At 36.6% G+C, this 20030-nt stretch overlaps 1 protein-coding gene across 4 annotated transcripts in view; it reads left to right on the forward strand.

Moving 5' to 3' along the window:
• RGS17 (regulator of G protein signaling 17) overlaps positions 1 to 17371 on the forward strand; it is a 93227-nt gene extending 75856 nt beyond the window's left edge. For all 4 annotated transcript variants that reach the window (XM_039234129.1, XM_039234127.1, XM_039234126.1 and 1 more), the window contains 3 exons: positions 4399 to 4488; positions 6616 to 6850; positions 15607 to 17371. In XM_039234129.1, the coding sequence (XP_039090060.1) occupies positions 4399 to 4488; positions 6616 to 6850; positions 15607 to 15795 (514 nt within the window). In that variant the 3' untranslated portion in view covers positions 15796 to 17371. The remainder of the gene's footprint in view (positions 1 to 4398; positions 4489 to 6615; positions 6851 to 15606) is intronic.
• The last annotated feature ends 2659 nt before the right edge of the window (positions 17372 to 20030 follow it).

Below are 20030 nucleotides of genomic sequence, written 5' to 3' on the forward strand. Positions count from 1 at the left end.
TTTTTACTAAGCAGAAAAATGAAACATTTAAAGAATAACCTACCAATTCTTTTTCAGAGCCTGAAGGATGTTGTTTCCATTTTGCACTGGAAAATGTGAGGTAGAAGCTGTTAAATAAAAAAAGAAAACGGATTTAATGTGAGAATATTAAAATATTGAGTAGTATCTGCAGTTCCCAATTACAATGGAATTTTCTTGAGCCTTGATGTCATAGTGAATCAAATTCAAGCATCATATTGATTCCTCAGTTGAGTTTTTATGTAAATATATGTGGTTTTGTGATCAGCCTCTATCCTGGAGTTACCATGGATACTGCAAAGTTTTCATTTATTTGCAACCATTTCAAGGGCTCTCCCTAAGAACCAATTGTTTTTGTTTTACAAAAGTAGACTGTCTTCCAAAATAGGCTCTACACATATCTGTGAATCAGTAGGGAGGCTCTATAATGGGCAGCTGGTAATGTTTTCTGTCCCACACTAGCCCAACTCCCCTGTAAACAAACAAAAATACCCACACACAAAGGAGGTATATACATCCTTATTTTCTGAAATATACCAAATGTATTTCTTGCTTCTCAAAAATCACCATTCTAGAAAACTTCTAATGGGATTTTAAATGCTCATTTCAGTCGGGAGCCTGGGTGGCTCAGTCAGTTAAGTGTCCAGCTTCTGCTCAGGTCATGGTCTTGCAGCTCATGAGTTCCAGCCCTGCACTGGGCTCTGTGCTGATGGCTCAGAGCCTGGAGCCTGCTTCAGATTCTGTGTCTCCCTCTTTCTCTCTCAAAAATAAATAGGGGCGCCTGGGTGGCTTAGTCGGTTGAGCGTCCGACTTTCGCTTAGGTCATGATCTCGCGGTTCGTGGGTTCGAGCCCTGCGTCGGGCTCTGTGCGGACAGCTAGCTCAGAGCCTGGAGCCTGTTTCAGTCTGTGACTCCCTCTCTCTCTGACCCTCCCCTGCTCATGCTGTCTCTCTCTCTCTCTCCTAGAAATAAATAAAACATTTAAAAAAATAAATAAATAAATAAATAAACACTAAAAAGTTTTTTTAATTCAATGCTAATTTTAGTATACTTAGCCTAGATTATTAGCACTATATCCTATAAAATACTTAAACTTTGATCAAGACTCCCACAGTGAGCACTGTACATGCATTCTATTATCTTTAAAAGGCTTTAGTTGTTTAAAAAGCAGAAATGTTAGTTAGGAATTTAACAAACATTGTAAAAGTGAAAAAAACATGTCTCCACCTGACCCCTCAGAACTGTTAAACTTGATTTACTTTTAGAACTTTTCTTAAGCACATGTACTATGTATATGTTGACCTAGAGCAAATATTTCCTGTCCTTTATTACCTTAAAAAAAAAAAAACTCTACCATATTACTTAGAGCAAGATCAAGTGAGAGTCAGGACAGACGTTAGTTATTCCTAAGACAGATGGTAAACAGTTTAGTACCAACGCCTTTATCATTTTATCCATTTCTCTTCATCATAAAGTGGCATTATCAGTGGTTCTTGATAATTGGAACTTTGAAGCCAACATTTTAAGAATGGTTGTAAAGGAAAGTCAATTAAAAGGACACTTAACAATTGCTAAATGTCAATTTCTTTCTACAGAGCAATGTTGTATCCAATATTACAGCAAGAAACAGTGCAAACGGTGAACAGTGAAGCACTTATTGAATATCTGTTATAAGCAGTTTTAGTACAAATGTGTGTCCATATTTTACCATCTGCAGAAATGAAAGATATAAACAACCCAATATTTCATGGTGATCACTCTAATATGGTGGCATTTGGGATGTTTGTAAATATCACAGAAACAGATAGAAGAGCCAGAATTCATGTTCAGAAACTTGTGAGTCATGCTTGCAGATTCCAGATTTGTTACTCTTACAGCAAAGAGACCATGGAGAACAATTTTTTTTTCTAAGATGTTGTGTAAAGTATAGCTGCATTTGTGTGGCACTCTGTGGACACTGAGGAAATGTAACAAATTCTCAGGCAGTTTATTATTTAATCAGTGAAAGCATGCTCATTCTCTGGTCTGTTTAAGGTGTGTGCATGCACACACATATAGGCTCAGTAAAGCTTGGCAGAATGAGTATTAATCTCCTGTTTAAATATGGTCTTTTTAGAATTTACAAGAATCTAGCATATTTTATATATTGGGCATCCTGAATTTCCCCTGGGAAATTTCACAGGATATTGTCAATAGCGTATTCCTTCCTCCTCCCACCCGCTTTCCCCTAATTACTGGAAACATGTCAAATTCCATAGAAGCACCCCTCCTCAAAGATGCTTTGAAAAGTCAATGGAACTCCTCTCAAACACATCCCTGACCTACACGTGTTACTACATCAAGGGCTGAGGGTTCTAGGCCACCCCAGGATGCAGACATATTCACGGAACCCACAGGCAGAGACCTGAACGACTGTGGCGCTCTCTCTGGGAATCCTACCTCATTGAAGTGGGTGCCCTACCCTGAAGGCTTTGAGGGTTCTAACCCTGGAATTACTGCCTTCCTGCAGAGTGCTAGTCAGTTCGCTGGGTGTTTAAGTAGCAATCAGCTCTAGTTCCTGCTTCCCAGAATCCTTTGCAATTCCTACTGCATTCTCTTTTCTCCAGGTAGTCCGCTTTCCCAAATAGATGTTCCCATCTAGTCTTTTCCAGTTGTAGGTTGGCCCTTCTGCCACAGATTCTCCCCTTTGCAACATTCTCTCTAGCCTTACCCTTGCCTCGTCAGAATGTATGAATTAGTGAGACAGTGTTTCCACTTCGGTTACCAAACTTTCCAGATGAAGAGTAAGGATTTGTTATACTCTTCCTACCACTAACCCCCTTCTTTCCACCACAGCCATATTTAGGGCCCCTTTTTTGTATTCACACAAGTAGTATATTGCCTCAGTGCCTATCAGAGAGCATTTACTTTTAGTTTCGTAAAATGTTTATTTTTGAGAGAGTGAGCGAGCACAAGTGGGGGAGGAGTAGAGAGAGGGAGACAGAATCCGAAGCAGGCTCCAGACTCTGAGCTGTCAGCACAGAGCCCGGCACAGGGCTTGAACTCATGAACCACAAAATCATGACCTGAGCCAAAATCGGGCACTTAATCATGACCTGAGTCGGAGTCCGATGCTTAACTGACCGAGCCACTCAGTCACCTCAAGCATAGTTTTTAATAAGTACTCAATAAAGACTATAGAGTTGTGTGTGGGAATTGGATTCAAATTCCAACCATACAACATATTTAGTGTCTGACGTTGGGGCCAACCTCGTAGACAGCTCTGTGGCTCACTTTGCTCATCTATAAAATGGGGATGGTAAAACTAAAGAGAAAAGGACAGTGCCTGGCACATAATAGATGCTAGGAAATACTAACCATTACACCTTGTAAAATAAATGTAGGAAGAAATGAGAGACATGTTATCTGAACTTTTACTCTCTGACGGGCTCCCATGAAGCTTCTTGGGTTCTAGACAAGAGGGGTCAGTTTGTTAATTCAGTAGCTTGACTTTCTGAGGACACGGAGTCATCTCAACCATCCTGTCTCTTAGTATCACCCATAACCTCCCTGGTGATGTCCAGCCTACACCAAGAACTTTGAGTGTTCCTTCTACCCTATAGTGCTGCTTAGCTGCAGTTTATCTGAATCCTCACGTTCTCGGGTTCTGTACTGCAGCCCATGGGATTATCCTAGAACCAGCACCCCTGCAATATTTTCAAATTGACACCCCAGAGACCCAGAGCTCCCCCTCCCCAGCCCAGTGCTCTCCAGCCCAAACCCTCAGACTCCCCTGTCCCTCCCAAGACATTGAAGATTGACTAAATGGGAGGAAAGGGCAAAGACAAAGTCAAATATAAATCCAGTAGTTGAAACTTGAGCGGATGGAGGATTCACGGTGTCAGGGACAGAAAACCTGGGAGGCAGAAAATGATGATGTGATTTCAGCAAATTTTGTTTTAGATTCTGAAACATTTTATCCTTTTATCTATCAGTGGGGGAAATAAATGGAAAACAAACTAGGAATAGAACTAAGCAAAAGTCAAAATGACGTTACTCCAAAAGAGTAACGTCATGATATATATCAAATATTAAAGCATATAATCATGTGAGTACCTTAGAGACGTTACGTAATTCAAATTATGTAAGGATGAAGTCAGAATGTAGAACAGTAACCATTTTTAAGATTCTTATTGACTTCATTATTTTATTAAGTCGTTTTCATTCCTTTCGTCGACATAGGCTCACCCATCATTTCAAAATGGTGTCACTCTTGTACTTTATATGTTCTCACATCGTTGACAATAAAATTCTTCTGCGAGATACTTTCCTGCCATTTTTTTCTTGTCTTTAAATGATTGGTTTTCTCTAGACACAATAAAGTGTTATGCTACCTTGCAGCCTCACTGTTAGGAATGAAGAAAGAGGAGAAAATGGAGGAAGGCCCACACACACCACAAAAATGGAGAGCATCCAGGTCCTAGAGGAAAGGTGAGTGCAGTTCACCTGGTGATTGTGTCTTGTATTTGTGCACCGTTCACGTCTACTCAGTGTTTAGGTGTGATCTCCTGAGTCCTGGTACTCCTCCAAATGGTTTTGTGGAATGAAGACTGTCTCTGCCTGGAAGATGTTGTTTTCTGACGGTCATTGCTCTTCATCAGGTGTTTCAATTAGCAGTGTTAGGTTATCAGTGAACATGCTGCCTCAGTTTCTCTCTTTCAAAAAGTAATGATTATTAACGTGAATCAGCCCCCATTGGCCCTAATTCTTTTCCCTTTTCTGTGAATATTTTTTTCTAAGCTTTTTCTCTTTAACATGGAAGAGTCTAAAATAGACACACAAAAAAGATACGAAGTTACCTAAGTTGGTCAGAAAGGGCACCTAGCTGGTCCCTGGCCCCACTTCCATCAGAACAGACTCTAACCAGGTATTTTCTCCAAATTGAGAATCAACTTTTCATGGCAGTATCTACAGGAAAAAATTAAAATGCAAATAGATTCGTTGTATAATTATAGGTGCTCTCTTTTTCTGCTTCTTAGGAGAAGATTTTAATGTTTTGATGGTTCATAGTAATTTGAACACCTTTAATTTTTTTTAAGCGAATGATGAAGTTCAGGCATTTTGGAGTAGTAGCAAATCAATCTAAAATACTTGGTCAAAAGTATAAGAAAAAATATAAAATATAATATAAGTACTTCTCTGACCAAATTATGTTAGTTTGGGAAATTCTTTTTCTTTTCTTTTTTTAAAGATTTTATTTAAATTCCAGTTGATTAACATACAGTGTAATATTAATTTCAGGTGTACAATATAGTGATCAACCCAGTGATTATTAACTCAACTCATCATGATTAGTGCATTCCTTAATCCCCATCACCTATTTTACCCTTCCCCCACCCACCTTCCCTCTGGTAACCATCAGTTTGTTCTCCATAGTTCAGAGTCTGTGTCTTGGTTTGCCTCTATCTCTTTTTTCTCCCCTTTGCTTATTTGTTTTGTTTCTTAAATCCCATATTATGAGTTAAATTATATGGTTTTTATCTTTCTCTGACTTATCACATGTAGCATAATACTCTCTAACTCCATCCATGTCATTGCAAATGGCAAGATTTCATTCTTTTTATGGCTGAGTAATATTCCATGTATATGTATACCACATCTTCCGTATCCATTCATCAGGCGATGGACAGTTGGGTTGTTTCCATAATTTGCCTATTGTAGATAATCCCGCTATAAACATCGGGGTGCATGTATCCCTGTGAATTAGTGTTTTTGTATTCTGTGGGTAAATACCTCAGAGTGCAGTTGCTGGATCTTAGTGTAGTTCTATTTTCAACTTTTTGAGGAGGTTAGACATTTCTTAAATAAACCAATGGATAGGAAAGCAAGATCAGGATCAATTTAACCATAAGAATCTCCAAGCTTCTTCTATTTCTTTGATGTATACCAAAGGAGTAATAACTGGTAGTTTCTACATGAACACAGTTACTGAAAACTTGAATATAAATATCTAGAAAGCCCTCAGTATCATTATAAATGCCCGATGCTTTTTAACTCTAATAACTCCATTCATGGGTAATAATTCATTCATAATATTTAATAGAGTAATTATTAAAGCTTAGGAAAATGTGTGACAGGTGCACACAACATATTCTTACTTTAGTGACAAAATGGAATAGTAGCTACCAGAGAGGAAAAGCAAAACTGCACCTTATGGCTTTAAAATTAAAAGCTACATCAGATGCAAGCAAAAAATTCAATTTGCCCTTCAAAGTAACGCATAGGCTGTCTTTATCAATTTGTAATACATTGTTAAGATTTGAACATTTCCAGGCTTCATTAGGAATTTATGATGATCATGTGCATAGTGTGTATAGCCCCTTGCTATTTGAGTGCTTAGCTCTCTAACACACACAGGGGTACCTAAATGAATTTTTCTTAATACCCAGAAATAACTAGCCTGGTCCTGGCAGGTAATTGCCAGATCAGGCCGAACTGATTGGCAATGACCACTAGATGGCATCAAGTGAATAGTAATTTCTATCTTTCTCCCCTTTCTAAGCTCAGCGTTCTTAGGTCAAAGTTGCCTTTAATAATGGCCCAATTCTGTCTTTGCAGCCAAAACCCCACTTCAGATGAAGTCTTGTCCTGGTCTCAAAATTTTGATAAGATGATGAAGGCCCCAGCAGGAAGAAACCTTTTCAGAGAGTTTCTCCGAACAGAGTACAGTGAAGAGAACCTACTTTTCTGGCTTGCCTGTGAAGACTTAAAGAAAGAGCAGAACAAAAAAGTAATTGAAGAAAAGGCCAGAATGATATATGAAGATTACATTTCTATACTATCACCAAAAGAGGTAAAAATCTGGAAAATATGGATGTGGGTTTCCTAAAACCAAGGCTGAACCCGAGGGGACTTCTGTCCAAATTGGGTAATGCATGGGGTGTGGACAGGCTCCAAGTTTTCCCTGAAGAGATAATTCAGATTCCACTCTGAGAATCTACCTAAACATAGGCTTACAGACTAGGTTTTCCCCTCTATGCTTTGATCATTTATCTCTGGCTGAATCATGTGGGAGGCTACTTGCTTTTCCAGAACTAACATCAGGAAGCCTGTTAAACACAATTTGCTTAGTACAGTGAGCTTACGCTAAAGTGGAAAAGAAGAATTTACTGTGGGGAAGTGTTTCTCAAAGTGTGGTCCCCAGATCTTGTGTATGAGAATGACCTGGAGCATTCGTTTGAAAGGCAGATTCTTGAGGCCTACCCAGGGCCTCTGAATCCAAATTTTTGGAAATAGGGCCCAGGAATCTCGACTTTCAACGCACTTTCCACATACCTACTAGTTTGAAGACTTCTGTAATAGGAGCTTTCAAAACAAAACAAAACAAAGCTGCCATGTTTGTTGATGCTTATGATAGCATTGTTGCAGAATTGATGACTGGGCCTTTGTGACCCTTTAATATTCTTAGGGGAGAGATGGGTAATGGCAGTTCTTTTACTTATTCTAGTTACCCTATTTTTGCCACTGCCAAAATGTACCTAATAATAGGGAACATTGCAAGCAACCAAATGAACACTTTTCTGTTAACTCTGTAAAAATCAATTTGCTCCTGAGAAATGCTCCAGCTTCCAGAGTTAAAAGCAGGGAGGGATTAATGAGGGAGGGATTAGTAGTGTAGCCAGGCCTCAGGAGTGCGGAGTGACAGAGTTCCGAGGTGCTCATTTGAATGGACAGGTTCTTAGAAGGCCGTCTGTTCTCCACACCACCTTCTGTCTTTTCTGTCTCTTCTCTGGCTCTGTCCTGACCTGGTACCTTCTGCTGCACACCCCTCTCCAGTGCACGCAGACATTTATAAAGTCCCCTAAAAACTGATTGTGCTCATCGATGCCTCATCCAACCTGGGATGTGGCCCCCACCTGCCTTCCACTCCTCACCTTGAAATCTATAAAATGAATCGGTGTCTACTTTATAACCTCTATGTTTGGAATGCTATATGAACCAAATGAACACTTTTCCATTAACTTTGTAAAAATGCATTTGCTGTTTCACTTCTAATGAGGTAGATAACTAAGTTTTTAAAAATTTGTTAGCTTATAATTGCCATTGGTATCCCAGAGTACTCCAAATAGTATTGTCTCTGCAAAATGAGAAACCTGGAATTGGATACACAAAGATTGTCCTATTTTTTCTTTATTTCCCGCATTGACATAGAAAAAGTATTCATAGAAACAAGGTGGCGAGAATTTTTTCTGTAGCCTCAATACATTTATTACTGATGCCACATTTGTGGTTCTAACACCATTATACTATATCCGAGAAATACATTCTTCAGGTTTCTAGTCTATCTAGAACCTCAGCATCTAACCATTTCTACCTGGATTTTATTAGCATATTAATTTCACTCTCATTTTTATTTTAATATTGCATTACATGGCAAATATCTCAAAGGATCCAAAAGTGCCTGAAAAGATGTTTCTTCTCTTGCCCATAATTAGTGTTTGGGAAGATGATCTAGCCCCTTTCTCTCATCTGAAAATGCTATGTCTTGATTATCTGGTCCATTCTTTACACTATCTATAATGGTGTTCTATTTTAAAATAATGTTGGTAGAAAAAATATTCTCCATTATTAAGTACATGTAATTCTTTTGCAGTCTCTATTTGCTAGTTTTTTTAAGAAACACTTTCCCACTGTCTTCACACTTCTGATTTTCAGATGCCACTGATTAATGGAGCTTTGTAAAATACACAGTTTTCACACAAAATTACTTCTTCTTTGGGCTGTAGTTTAAAGCTATCTTAGTTGTTGATTACTGGCATATAAACTATTGAGTTTTCATTCTTTTTTCAAAGATAATGGAGTTTTGTTTTAGCCTAATTTATTTATTTTAAATATGAGTTTCACCAAAAAGTCATTAAACTATTATTTCCTGATCAAGATAATTTCCATAAATTAAATGGACTAATATTTAGTATAATAGCCATATATATTTTTCTCCTTTATCTATATTTGGGCCATTACCCACTCTTTAATATTCCCAAAATTCTACACAAAAGGGCAGAAGCAAAATTCAAATCTTTATAATTCTGGTACTCATGTGCTGACTTGTAAGTGACTCCTGACATAGGATCTAAATTATTGGAGTGTGTGCAGTGCCTTGTCTAGCCAACAGACTGTTCCTCTCTCAACATAATAATTACATTTGACATTGTTGAGCAACAAAAACAAACCAAAAGTAGGTATTTGCAGTTATAAAAGATAATTGTGTAAAGGTTATCCTTCAAGCCAAGGTATAGACATATTTATTCTTGAACCATGACCTGACTCACTGACACACTTAGAATATGACATGCACTTTCCAGCTACTGCAGAGCCCTTTCTAAACTGTTATGTCTCACTGACCTTTCTGTACCAAAACTTCTCAGTCTCTAATCAGTCACAATACATTAATAACTGATGATACTGAGTTACCACCCTCCAAGTTTTGTTTTCCAACACTGGAGAGAACAATGTATCACATCAAGGGAGCCCTGACTATATAGTAGTGACAGCGAACTCCTCCTTCAAGTGTATGGGATTCTGCTTCTGGCTCTGCTTCAACCTAATTGTGTGGCCTGGGATAAATTAGTTCACTTCAGAGAACCATGATTCAGCTGATTTGTTTACAAAAATAAAGGTAAAAAGGGACACAGAGAATAGTAAACCAAATCCAGAATGACAGCTGGGAAATAGATCCCAATTCCCAGGCTAGATAACCTGGCCTTTCCACCTCTGAAATTCTCTGTTTGTACTTATTCAAAATATTTTTTAAATGTTTATTTATTTTGAGAAAGAGACAGCACACGTCAGGGGGGAAGGGGCAGAGAGAGGAGACCAAACCCAAGCAGACTCTATGCTGTCAGCGCAGAGCCCAATGCTGGGCTTGATCTCACGAACCGCACAAGAGATTGTGACCTGAGCTGAAATCAAGTCGGATGCTTAACTGACTGAGCTACCCAAGCACCCCTTAAAATATTCTTAAATAACATGAATATTTGAAACATTTATAAACTAATGACAAATAACTAAAAATTGTTAGGATTCCATTCTTAACTAGAACCTCATTTTTCTTCACTAGACTCTCATGTAATCTTAATTTGATTGAGTTATCATGCTCCTCTGTTAAATGTAGAAAAACCTATGTTCTTGAAACTATATATATAACTTTTTTCTTCATGAAGCCAGTGTGCTCAAAATTACATTTATTTGAAGAGCATGTTTTATGCATTTTAAATGATTTGAGTATTATGTTTTAAATAGATGTTTGTGATCAGGAGACAATTTAACTCCCATTTCTTGGTATAGCATATATTTCAAGAGGGGAAAGGGCTATATTTTAAATTTAAAAAACAAACAAACACACAAAGAATAAATAGCGTTTTTCAAAAGTAAATTCTTTATGTGATGTTCTCAAAGAGAAAATAAATGGGGGTAGTAATGAAGAATTTAAGATTAATATTAACCTTGCTGCAGATTGCAGATACTCATAGCAACTTATATTTACTAAATATCAAAAAGACAAACCCAGCAAGATAAACAACTTTAATAAAAAGTCTATTTGGGGGGTGCCTGGCTGGCTCAGTCAGTTGAGCTTCCGACTTAGACTCAAGTCATGATCTTACGCAGTTCATGGGTTCAAGCCCTGCATCGGTCTCTATGCTGACTGACAGCTTGAGCCAGGAGGCTGCTTCAGATTCTGCGTCTCCCTCTCTTGCTGCCCCTCCCCCCTCATGCTCTGTCTCTGTCTCTCAAAAATAAATAAACATTAAAAAAAAATTTTTTTATGTCTATTTGGGGCACCTGGCTGGCTCAGTTGGTAGATACACATGCAATTCTTGATCTCAAGGTTGTAAGTTTGAGCCTATGTTGGGTGTAGAGGTTACTCAAAAAGTAAAATCTTTTTTAAAAAGTATTTAAAAGCTATCACCTACTATAAACAGCATTGAGCTATTGAATGAATACCTAAGTATGAATCTTCAACAAATGTAAGACATCTGAATTGAAGAAAACTATGTGCCTTCAGTTTTTTACAAATCTGTTTAGTGACGGCATTATCCTTACACTGGGCTGTAATCCAGGCCTGCTACTACTTAGCATCCTTATGACACTAAGCAACTCGCTTCAGTGCTCTCTGACCTCAGCTTCCTCATTTTGTAGAATAATAGCATAGAAAAAGTTCCCAAACTGGCTAAATCTCTGACTTTCAGGCTCTCTCCCACGGGGATTTGAATAGTAGTAGGGGTTATTTGCTTCTGATTTCATCCTGAATTTCCATTTGCTCTCTGGGAGAAAAAAAAGCAGTAAACCTATTTAAATTCCCAAATTATCTAAAAATAATGCATATGTGATAGACATGTGGATTCTGTGTGTGCAAGTATATGCCTCTTCAAGCAAAATTATGTGAATTTAGAACTTTTCAGTGAATTAGTTTTTCTAAACAGGACTCATTTGGCTGTATTTTCCCAGATTCATTTCTTTGGGCATGCATATTATCATTCAGAATATATTTAACTATTTCCTCTGAGCCAGGTACTGGGCTGGATGTTGGGAACATGTTAAGTGAATGAGGAAAACATTGGCCTATCCTTTATGGAACTTACATTTTAGGAAGACAGACAAATCATGTCAAAATCAAGCAACTAAAATCTGTAATAAACATTTTGATGGGGGTGGAGGTCAATAGTATAGTTTAGAATAGGGGTCACCTGGTAAGGTCACTCTGAGTAGGTAAAAATTCAAGTTAATACAAAGTCTGAAGACATCAAAAAGGCTTCATGATATGGTCAATTATTATTATTATTATTATTATTAATGTCACTTTACATTGGGCTTACCTTTTGTTATTGACAAAATGGTCTCACACACATGATTAAAATAGGAGTCTCACAACAATCTGTTAGCCACGAGGGCAGAGGGCACCATCTTATAGCAAAAGAAATGGATTCTCAAAGAGGTAAATAACTGTGCGATTACAAGCCCAAGGTCTTCTGATTCCAAAGGTGATGCCCTTTCAACTGTAATATTCTGACTAGTAGTTCCATTGCCTTGTATTTTCTTCATGACACTACTGTAGATTTCTATAAACCGAGCTTCCAAATTTGAGACAAAATGAGAAACAGCAGCCGTTACCCCATGCCTGAACTACCCCCCAAGACAAGCAACATAACTTCCCCATCATTTGGGCCCTGCCAGGAATATGGTTATTGCACTTCATCCTGCCAATGGTCTTTGTCCCAAGAACTAAATTCCAGTACTCTTATTTGCAACTTATAACCATTGTCAGTAGAAACAGGCAACACAAAATAATATGACTAAAAGTACAAGTACATTAATGACAGACATTTATTAAAACTGATGGTAGAATCAGATATTCTTTATAAAATTTAATATGAGAAAACCAAATTTAGTTAAAATTAAAAAGAACATCTCCAGTACCAGAAGCTACGACTGGTAAAATTTAATAGGAACTTACAAAGGAAAAAGGAAAAAAAATCTGAATTTTACTTAGAAAAGAATCCTAAATAAAGCTACTTCGGTAAAATTAAAAATAAAATGGGGAAAAAACTTAATCATGTCATCTAAAAAAACTGTTCAAGGAATAACCTGATTGATTGAAGGAGGGTGTCCACAGGAAAGAAGGCTTCAGTGACAATTCATCATTTTCTGTATAATTCTATCCAAAATATCCAGAGTCGAAATTTCCCATGCACCTTGATGGCTGGAACGGAAAGGCAGGGTCAAAACTTAGTATGCAACCTTCTGGCAATATTCACCCACCTCAATGTCCTCCTCCCTTGGGTAGGAAATCTGGCAAGATTACACAGGTATATGGCTAAGTTTGGTCCAGGCTTTCCCAGACCACACGAGCAAGGTTTCTGCCGTCACTCTCTCCACTTTGCCTCCAGCCTCCTGTTGACCCTGTAGCTCTCATGGCATTTTCCTCCCAACTGGTTTGTGGAGTCGCCAGCGGATATTTGTCTGTTTGCAAGCCACTTGCTTTTCCTCTTCCGGTCGGTCTTCTCCTGCTCCCGGTGTGAGCGAATGCATCTGAGTTCCTCCAGGCCTCTCACAAAGTGACGGAAACCTTTGTAACTGCACTTGCCTCGTCTCAACACTGCCAGTGTTTCCAGCTAAAAGTGCTGGTTGAATGTCGCCAAGCCCATCGGTGCTGTCTTGTGCCCCGGCCCACAGTAGTTCTTTTCAACTCGGTTACTGCTGCACTGCGCCCTTCCTTCCCCTACCCACACGGGAGTCTGTGAGGACCGAGTGACAAAAGAATTCCCATTGCTTTCCGGTGGCTCTTGTCTTGTGCTGCTCAACTTTCTCTTCCCTTAGAATGAGTTCTTTACAGGAAGCTCCTCTATCCCTTAGACTTTGGACCCCAGATTAGATGGGATTACCAGCCATCCAGTTGTGCCTGAATCCTAGGGTGACTCCGGCTCGGGCCCATGCTGGGATCTACCCCCACTAACTTGTGTTATAGATGTTCCACAATCTGAAGCACAAAGATGCCACCAGATGAAACTATAGATTGTTATACCCATGGGGTCTATCCATGTTATATGACCTCTCTACGTCTCTTTTGACTGACAGCCTTTCCAAACAAGCAGATATCAAGGTAAACCTTTTATTTTTTAAATAGCAATAGCAAATGAGTTTTTGTTACAGGTTACTAAATGTGGAATGCATGGTACTACTTTCTCTATGACCTTTCACTACTGTTTTCAACTTGCAAAAAGATAAAATTATGCAGTGAAAACTCAAGACCTTTAATATTTCATAACTCAAGGTATTTTATTTCTCTGTCTTAAGTAATATGTTTCCAACTACAACTAAATTATATTTAATTATGCTGTTACTTAAGAAATAAATGATCTTCTTTCATTATCACTATATCTAATATTTCCTTCTCCATGGAAACAAAAAGTTCTCAAGTTTGAAAGGAAGAGCAAAAACATTTACAAAAACAGTTGAGTGTATTTGGTAAGATTTCACCTTCCCATAACACCACTTTGCAGTATAAGATCAATTTAAATAGTGTCAACATACTACTATTGAGTAGAAAGGCAAACAATATTTTTAAATAAAAAGCTTAGAAAAAAATCTGTATTTTTTATTACTTTGCACTTGATGATAACCTTAGATGGCAATAACACACAGAATAAAACCTCAATGATCCATTTCCAGATTTCTTTTTAAGAATTCTTTAAAGACAATAAATATAGTTCAGCCAAGAGAGCTTTAATTTTTTTTTTCTGTAATGACACAGAAATTATTCTGGATCACCATTTCCTAACAAATCCTCCCATGGCAAACATATTTGGGGTGTATCAATCCAGATGGGCCATAGAGCTCAGGAATCTAGGGACACCAGATAGAATATGAGTTACTTAAGTCATCAGAAGTGTCTCAGACCCGAGACTTTATCCAAAGAGTGGGTGGGGAAAGAAGCCAGGACCAAAAAGTCTTTTGCAAAATGCTTGGGAGAAAACACTTAAATATCAGTATGAAAGGTCTGTATAGACTTGAGTACATTGCGAGACAAATAATATGGATCACAATGCTCTAGTCCGTGTTCAACAGTGAGGACTGAGGAAACGAGTTGGGACAAGTCTGTGATGGTTTGCCTCTCAGATTTTTGCTACCATGTCATTTGAGAGCGGAGCTTACTTCTATTCCAAAAGCCTGCCCTTACTGCTAGGTTTGTGTCCTCAGTTCCCTTTTCAGCACATTCTACCAGCTCCAGCAGACAGGATCAGCATATAACGAGGAAAAAAATAATAACTAGCATTTGCAGAATTTATTTACACTTTAAAAATAACACTGTACTGATTACTTGTATGGGTATTCAGAATTCCTACTTCTGTTTCTCCTTTAAAAGATTCTGCTTCAAGCACTTGTTGTATTTAATCTTTAGTATAGAGATCTTCAGATGTATTTTGCTAAGGACTAAATAGTTCCGTGTGTCTTGCCAGGTACACCGAGACACGGAGAGCTCCTGCTGTGGTTTTGCTGGACTATATACCCTTCCACATTCCTGGTTTCTTACTTTGACACAAGTGGGACTTGTTGGGATGTAAAACGATCAGGAATCAGCACTCGATATACATGCTAATATTGGCCAGAGACCTACTCTCTGCCAGATTTTTTACCTTGTCCCATCAAGAGAGTTACCCCAGCAGTCACACAGTAGGAGAGAACTCCGTGTTCTGGCTAGGGAATTCTCCGGGGCCTCAACAATGAATAGAAATTGTCAGAAACAAACAAACAAAAAGAAACAAACAAAAAAACCCTAAATGAAATGCATAGAAAAGATAAATCCAAGTAAGCCAAGTTATCTCTGAACTAAATTTCTGGTTTAAGACAAGTTGTTTTTTGTTTATTTTAGTTCAATTTTTGAAGAAAAGTATGCAAGGTGATGTAGGCTTTGAAAAGGTAACCTCAAGATTTTAGGTAGTTTTGGATTTAACTCTTTGAAGTTTCTCTGAAGTGTCACCCACCTGTATTTACTTAATTGAGATCTCTTGAAAGAGAATTTTATTTAATGTATCTGCTCTTATTTCTTTTTAGGTCAGTCTCGATTCTCGAGTTAGAGAGGTGATCAACAGAAATCTGTTGGATCCTAATCCTCACATGTATGAAGATGCCCAACTCCAGATATATACCTTAATGCACAGAGATTCTTTTCCAAGGTTTTTGAACTCTCAAATTTATAAGTCATTTGTGGAAAGTACTGCCAGTTCTACTTCTGAATCTTAATTTTCATTAAAAAAAATCATTTTTGGAGGGCTGGGATGGGAAATAAAAGTAGTTCACCAACACCAGAAGCTGAGTTCCTGGAGAACTACACTTTAGCATTCCTCAGGCTACTGTGAAAATACAACCATATGGTCTTTGTCTCCATTTTTATCAAGGTTATCCATGGTTAAGTTTGGAGAAAATACCACATAAAACAATGAATTGCCAAATTAAGTTTGTTTTATTCAACACTCCTTCTACTTGCAAGCGAACTGTATTTGTAGTCCTATGAACAGTCTCCTCGTGTAACCCCCCGAGGCTGCATGTACACAGTAAAACTGCTTCATTGGCCACGTAGCTGTTGTAATATTTAATCCAATGGCATAACTTATATCTGTATTTAAGGACTTTTGTGCAATATGGTCTTATAGAAATAATTGCCAAAAAAATTGGCTGTGGTTTGCATTTTTTAAATATAATCTAAGACAGAAAAAGCCAATTTTTTTAGTTGTAACAATGGTATTCAACATGCTCTATACTGTGTTCAGTATACTCATTTTGAAGCCGATATTTCTGTACATGGAAAAAGAGCTATTTATCTCTGTTTGTTGGGAAATCCTGATGAGGGATTCCCCCGGATGTTCACTGCCAAAACTGTGGCATTTTCTTTACAGAATAGTTTGCAATGTAAAAAACACATACACACACACACACACAAACAAAACAAAAAAAAATGTAAAAACCCAACAAACAACAAATAAGAAGAAGAAAAGAGAAAAAAGCACAAAACAATTTGAAGATATTCTCTCTTAATGACAAATCAGAGTGATCATTGTTTTTAATTGTAATAGAAGACAGTTAATCTATGTATATATCAGCTGTCCAATACTGTAATTAATTTATTAAAGACTGGCTCTCCAGTTCTAAAATGGTTGTGTAAAGTATGTACTTCAGCAAGAAAAAAAATACTAAGCTTGATAACTTAGTTTTGGAATATTAAAGAAAAAAAGATTTAATAAAGGAATGCCTACATGTAGCATCATAAAACATTTTGATGAGTAGCATCTGTCCTATGGCATATTTTCCTTGAAAGCAAAGTCCAATGAAAAGCTAAGTTTTTAACTGAGAAAAGTTTTATAAGGGTTACGAAGAAGATAATTCTCTACTTCAGACCTTAACTGTTTTCATAGTATCTTCAGAATGACTTATTTTAAAAATGTTAAAACCAAACTATTAATACTCATCCATAACTGAAAGGCAGTGCAGTGCTCAAATCTTCCAGCTGCCATATTATTTTTTATAAGTACCACTAAATCTTTAAGACAAAATACTTGCCTGACATTGGCATATACTTTTGACATTCAAGAAAACAGTATCCTATCACGCACACACACAGAGAAGTCAGTGTCATATTTATATCAAGGTATTACATTTGAATATTAATATCCCCTGGAAGCTATTTTTTTAATCTTAAACTTAATAAATATAATATTGAGTAACCTAACATGAAAGTTTTAAAAATATTTATATCCACTGAGAATACTGGGCCTTATATTAAGGATGATATTAAAATTATAGGTTTTCTTTGTCATTTTTTAACTACCTCTCATTTTTTAATTTATTAAACATTTTTAAAATAAACAAGTTTGGGGTTTTCTTTTTAAATTTTATTTTACTTGAAAAGTTGGCACCGTAAGTTTCTTTTTCCATAAGCTTAAAACATTTCAAGAATTGTTTTTTTAAGTGAATTTGATTTTCTAATTTATATAGAAATCAGGAGATATGGTTAAAAGGGCTATTATCTATTCCCTATGCAAATATTTTAACTGTTGCAGTGTTTGACAAAATGGGATTTAAAAAAAGTTTGCAGAGTAGAAAACAAAATGTTCTGTTTACACTGGCGTTGCTGACTATCCTATCATATTCAGCACTTTTAAATACATTATTTATGAAAATGTAGTTAAAATACAAGATAGAAAATATTTATAATAATCATTTCTTTTAACAAATGCCTGTTTTTATCTGAAAGTGTTAGTGTGTTAAGACATACTTTATCAATGTCAGTAGATATTTACTATTTGAATAGTTTTCAGTAATACGTCAAAGAAAGATAGCTATGAAGATGTTTACAAAAAGTCCTATTTTTTCCGAAAGAGTGAAGAAAAACCTAGAAGAATCATCACTTCTTTTGTGAAGTTCTATTGTTCCTAAATTATTTAATTTTTTCTTGATTAGAATTGAGTTTATTATGCTTCTAAGATGTATACACATATATGTTGTAATATCATACTTGTTGCTATGTTTGAGGCACAATAAATTGGTGCACATGACTAGAAAATATGTAATATACTATGATACACAGCATGCGTCAATCTTTTTAAATGTAGACTTTATATTCTTGTTGTTACTATATATGATGGTGACCTGCTAGTCATAAGTTATCTTTATAAGATACTTTGGACTACTAGATGAATTGTCTGTTTGACAATACCTTTAATATTTTACCAAATGTAAAAGATAAGGGCCCTTATAAAGAGTCCTAATCTCTAACCTGGGCATTTGTAGAATACGGACTTTGAAGTTAGTGTATGCTTTTGAAACCTGATTAGGAAGTTGCATTGCGAATGATCCTAGAGCAGATGTACATATCAGATGTTGGTAACCATGTTATGTGAGCATTTCTGGGCTAAATTCCTATGGAGAGGGAGGGTTTCTCATTTAATTTCCAAATGTTCAAAGTTTCTATCTAAGAGTATGTATATTTGCAACTCTACCAATTTTTAAAATATGGTATAACTCCTTCTGTTTTAATTACAGAGCTATAATAAGCAAAAAGCCCTCAACTGGTGTCTATGCTACCATTCCAAAAGCACAATATTTGTTATGGTAGAATTTGATTTTTCCTAGTGAATATATTCCTCCCAGGGGGAAAATTAGCACTTTAGAAGGTACACTCTGTGTATTAGATTGTCAGGATATCTTTGTGCACTGTTAAAATCTGCTAATGCACACAGAAAGAGCTTCATGCTCTTTCTATAGTGCCTAAATTGAGATGTGTCTATAATGGAAAGAAAAGTAGAGGATATAGATTATGTATAAATACATATAACTAAATTGGAGGGCCAGACTTCAGAGATGGACCTTGTAACATAGATCACACTAATAATGGCTGGATGACGCTGCTTCTTCTTAACTCCGGATAATTGTTACTATTTCACCCAAAGGTAATATAGATGTCCCGACACTGTCAGTAGGGCAGCTCTAAGCACAACGGGTGCAACTGGCATATGAACAATAGCAAAACACAATTTTGATATCAATGTTACGGAGTGCAAAAATCAAGACCATAGTATGGTCGTCTTTTTTTTTAAATCTTAAAATATGTACATAGGATGACCAGTTCTGATATTTGGTCATGGTGCATGGGGTGTTTATTAGTATCCTTTAATGCTGCCTAGGCTCTTACTTACAGAATGAAATGTATATCCTGTATTTACCTGATAGTTCAGTTTTGCAAAAGGACTATAGAAATAGGTAAATAATATTTACAGATTAGGGGCAAAAGTGCATTTCCACCCCATTACGCTGATTTAAAATAAAACCTGATTCTTGACTTTGAACTTAACCCACTTTGTATCTATACACTTTTAACATACTGGAAAAAAAATGTAGTATCTTAACTGACAAATTACATTTGCAAAAAATACAACATATCAGATGCTTCCAGGAATACACATACAAGAAAGACATTTTAAATACAATCAGAAAATAGGAAAATAAGAACTCTTTCAAAAGCCACCTACAATTTCTTAGATCTTAAAATGCCTATAGATAGAACCCCATAAATATTAATTTTAAAAGTTTTGCACTGGATACATTGGCCAATATTTTGAAATGTGGTAAAGATATTTTCTTGCCTGTATATTTGTACTGACAGCTTAGGACCCTAAATTTCAAAATAATAGTGAGCATTTATATTTGCATGCTCTTTTCAATTCTTTTTAAATTTCTGACCAATATAAAATGATCATTCTTCTAAGAAAACAGTATTTAATCTGTACAAACTTTAGTTATTCCTCCCTTGCTACAACTGCAAATATTTATCAATAAAACTTATAACCAAAAACTTGGCTTCCCATCTGCCCTGTAACATCTTTAATAGTATCCTTGCAACACATGAGGTGTCTATAGATTGATATTATTGTTCCCAAATGCCAAGCTTTAATCATAAATTTGATTTCAAGTTACATGTCTGT

This window comes from Hyaena hyaena, unplaced genomic scaffold (genome assembly GCF_003009895.1).
Source record: "Hyaena hyaena isolate Hyena2069 unplaced genomic scaffold, ASM300989v1 scaffold_81, whole genome shotgun sequence".
NCBI classification, from domain to species: domain Eukaryota; kingdom Metazoa; phylum Chordata; class Mammalia; order Carnivora; family Hyaenidae; genus Hyaena; species Hyaena hyaena.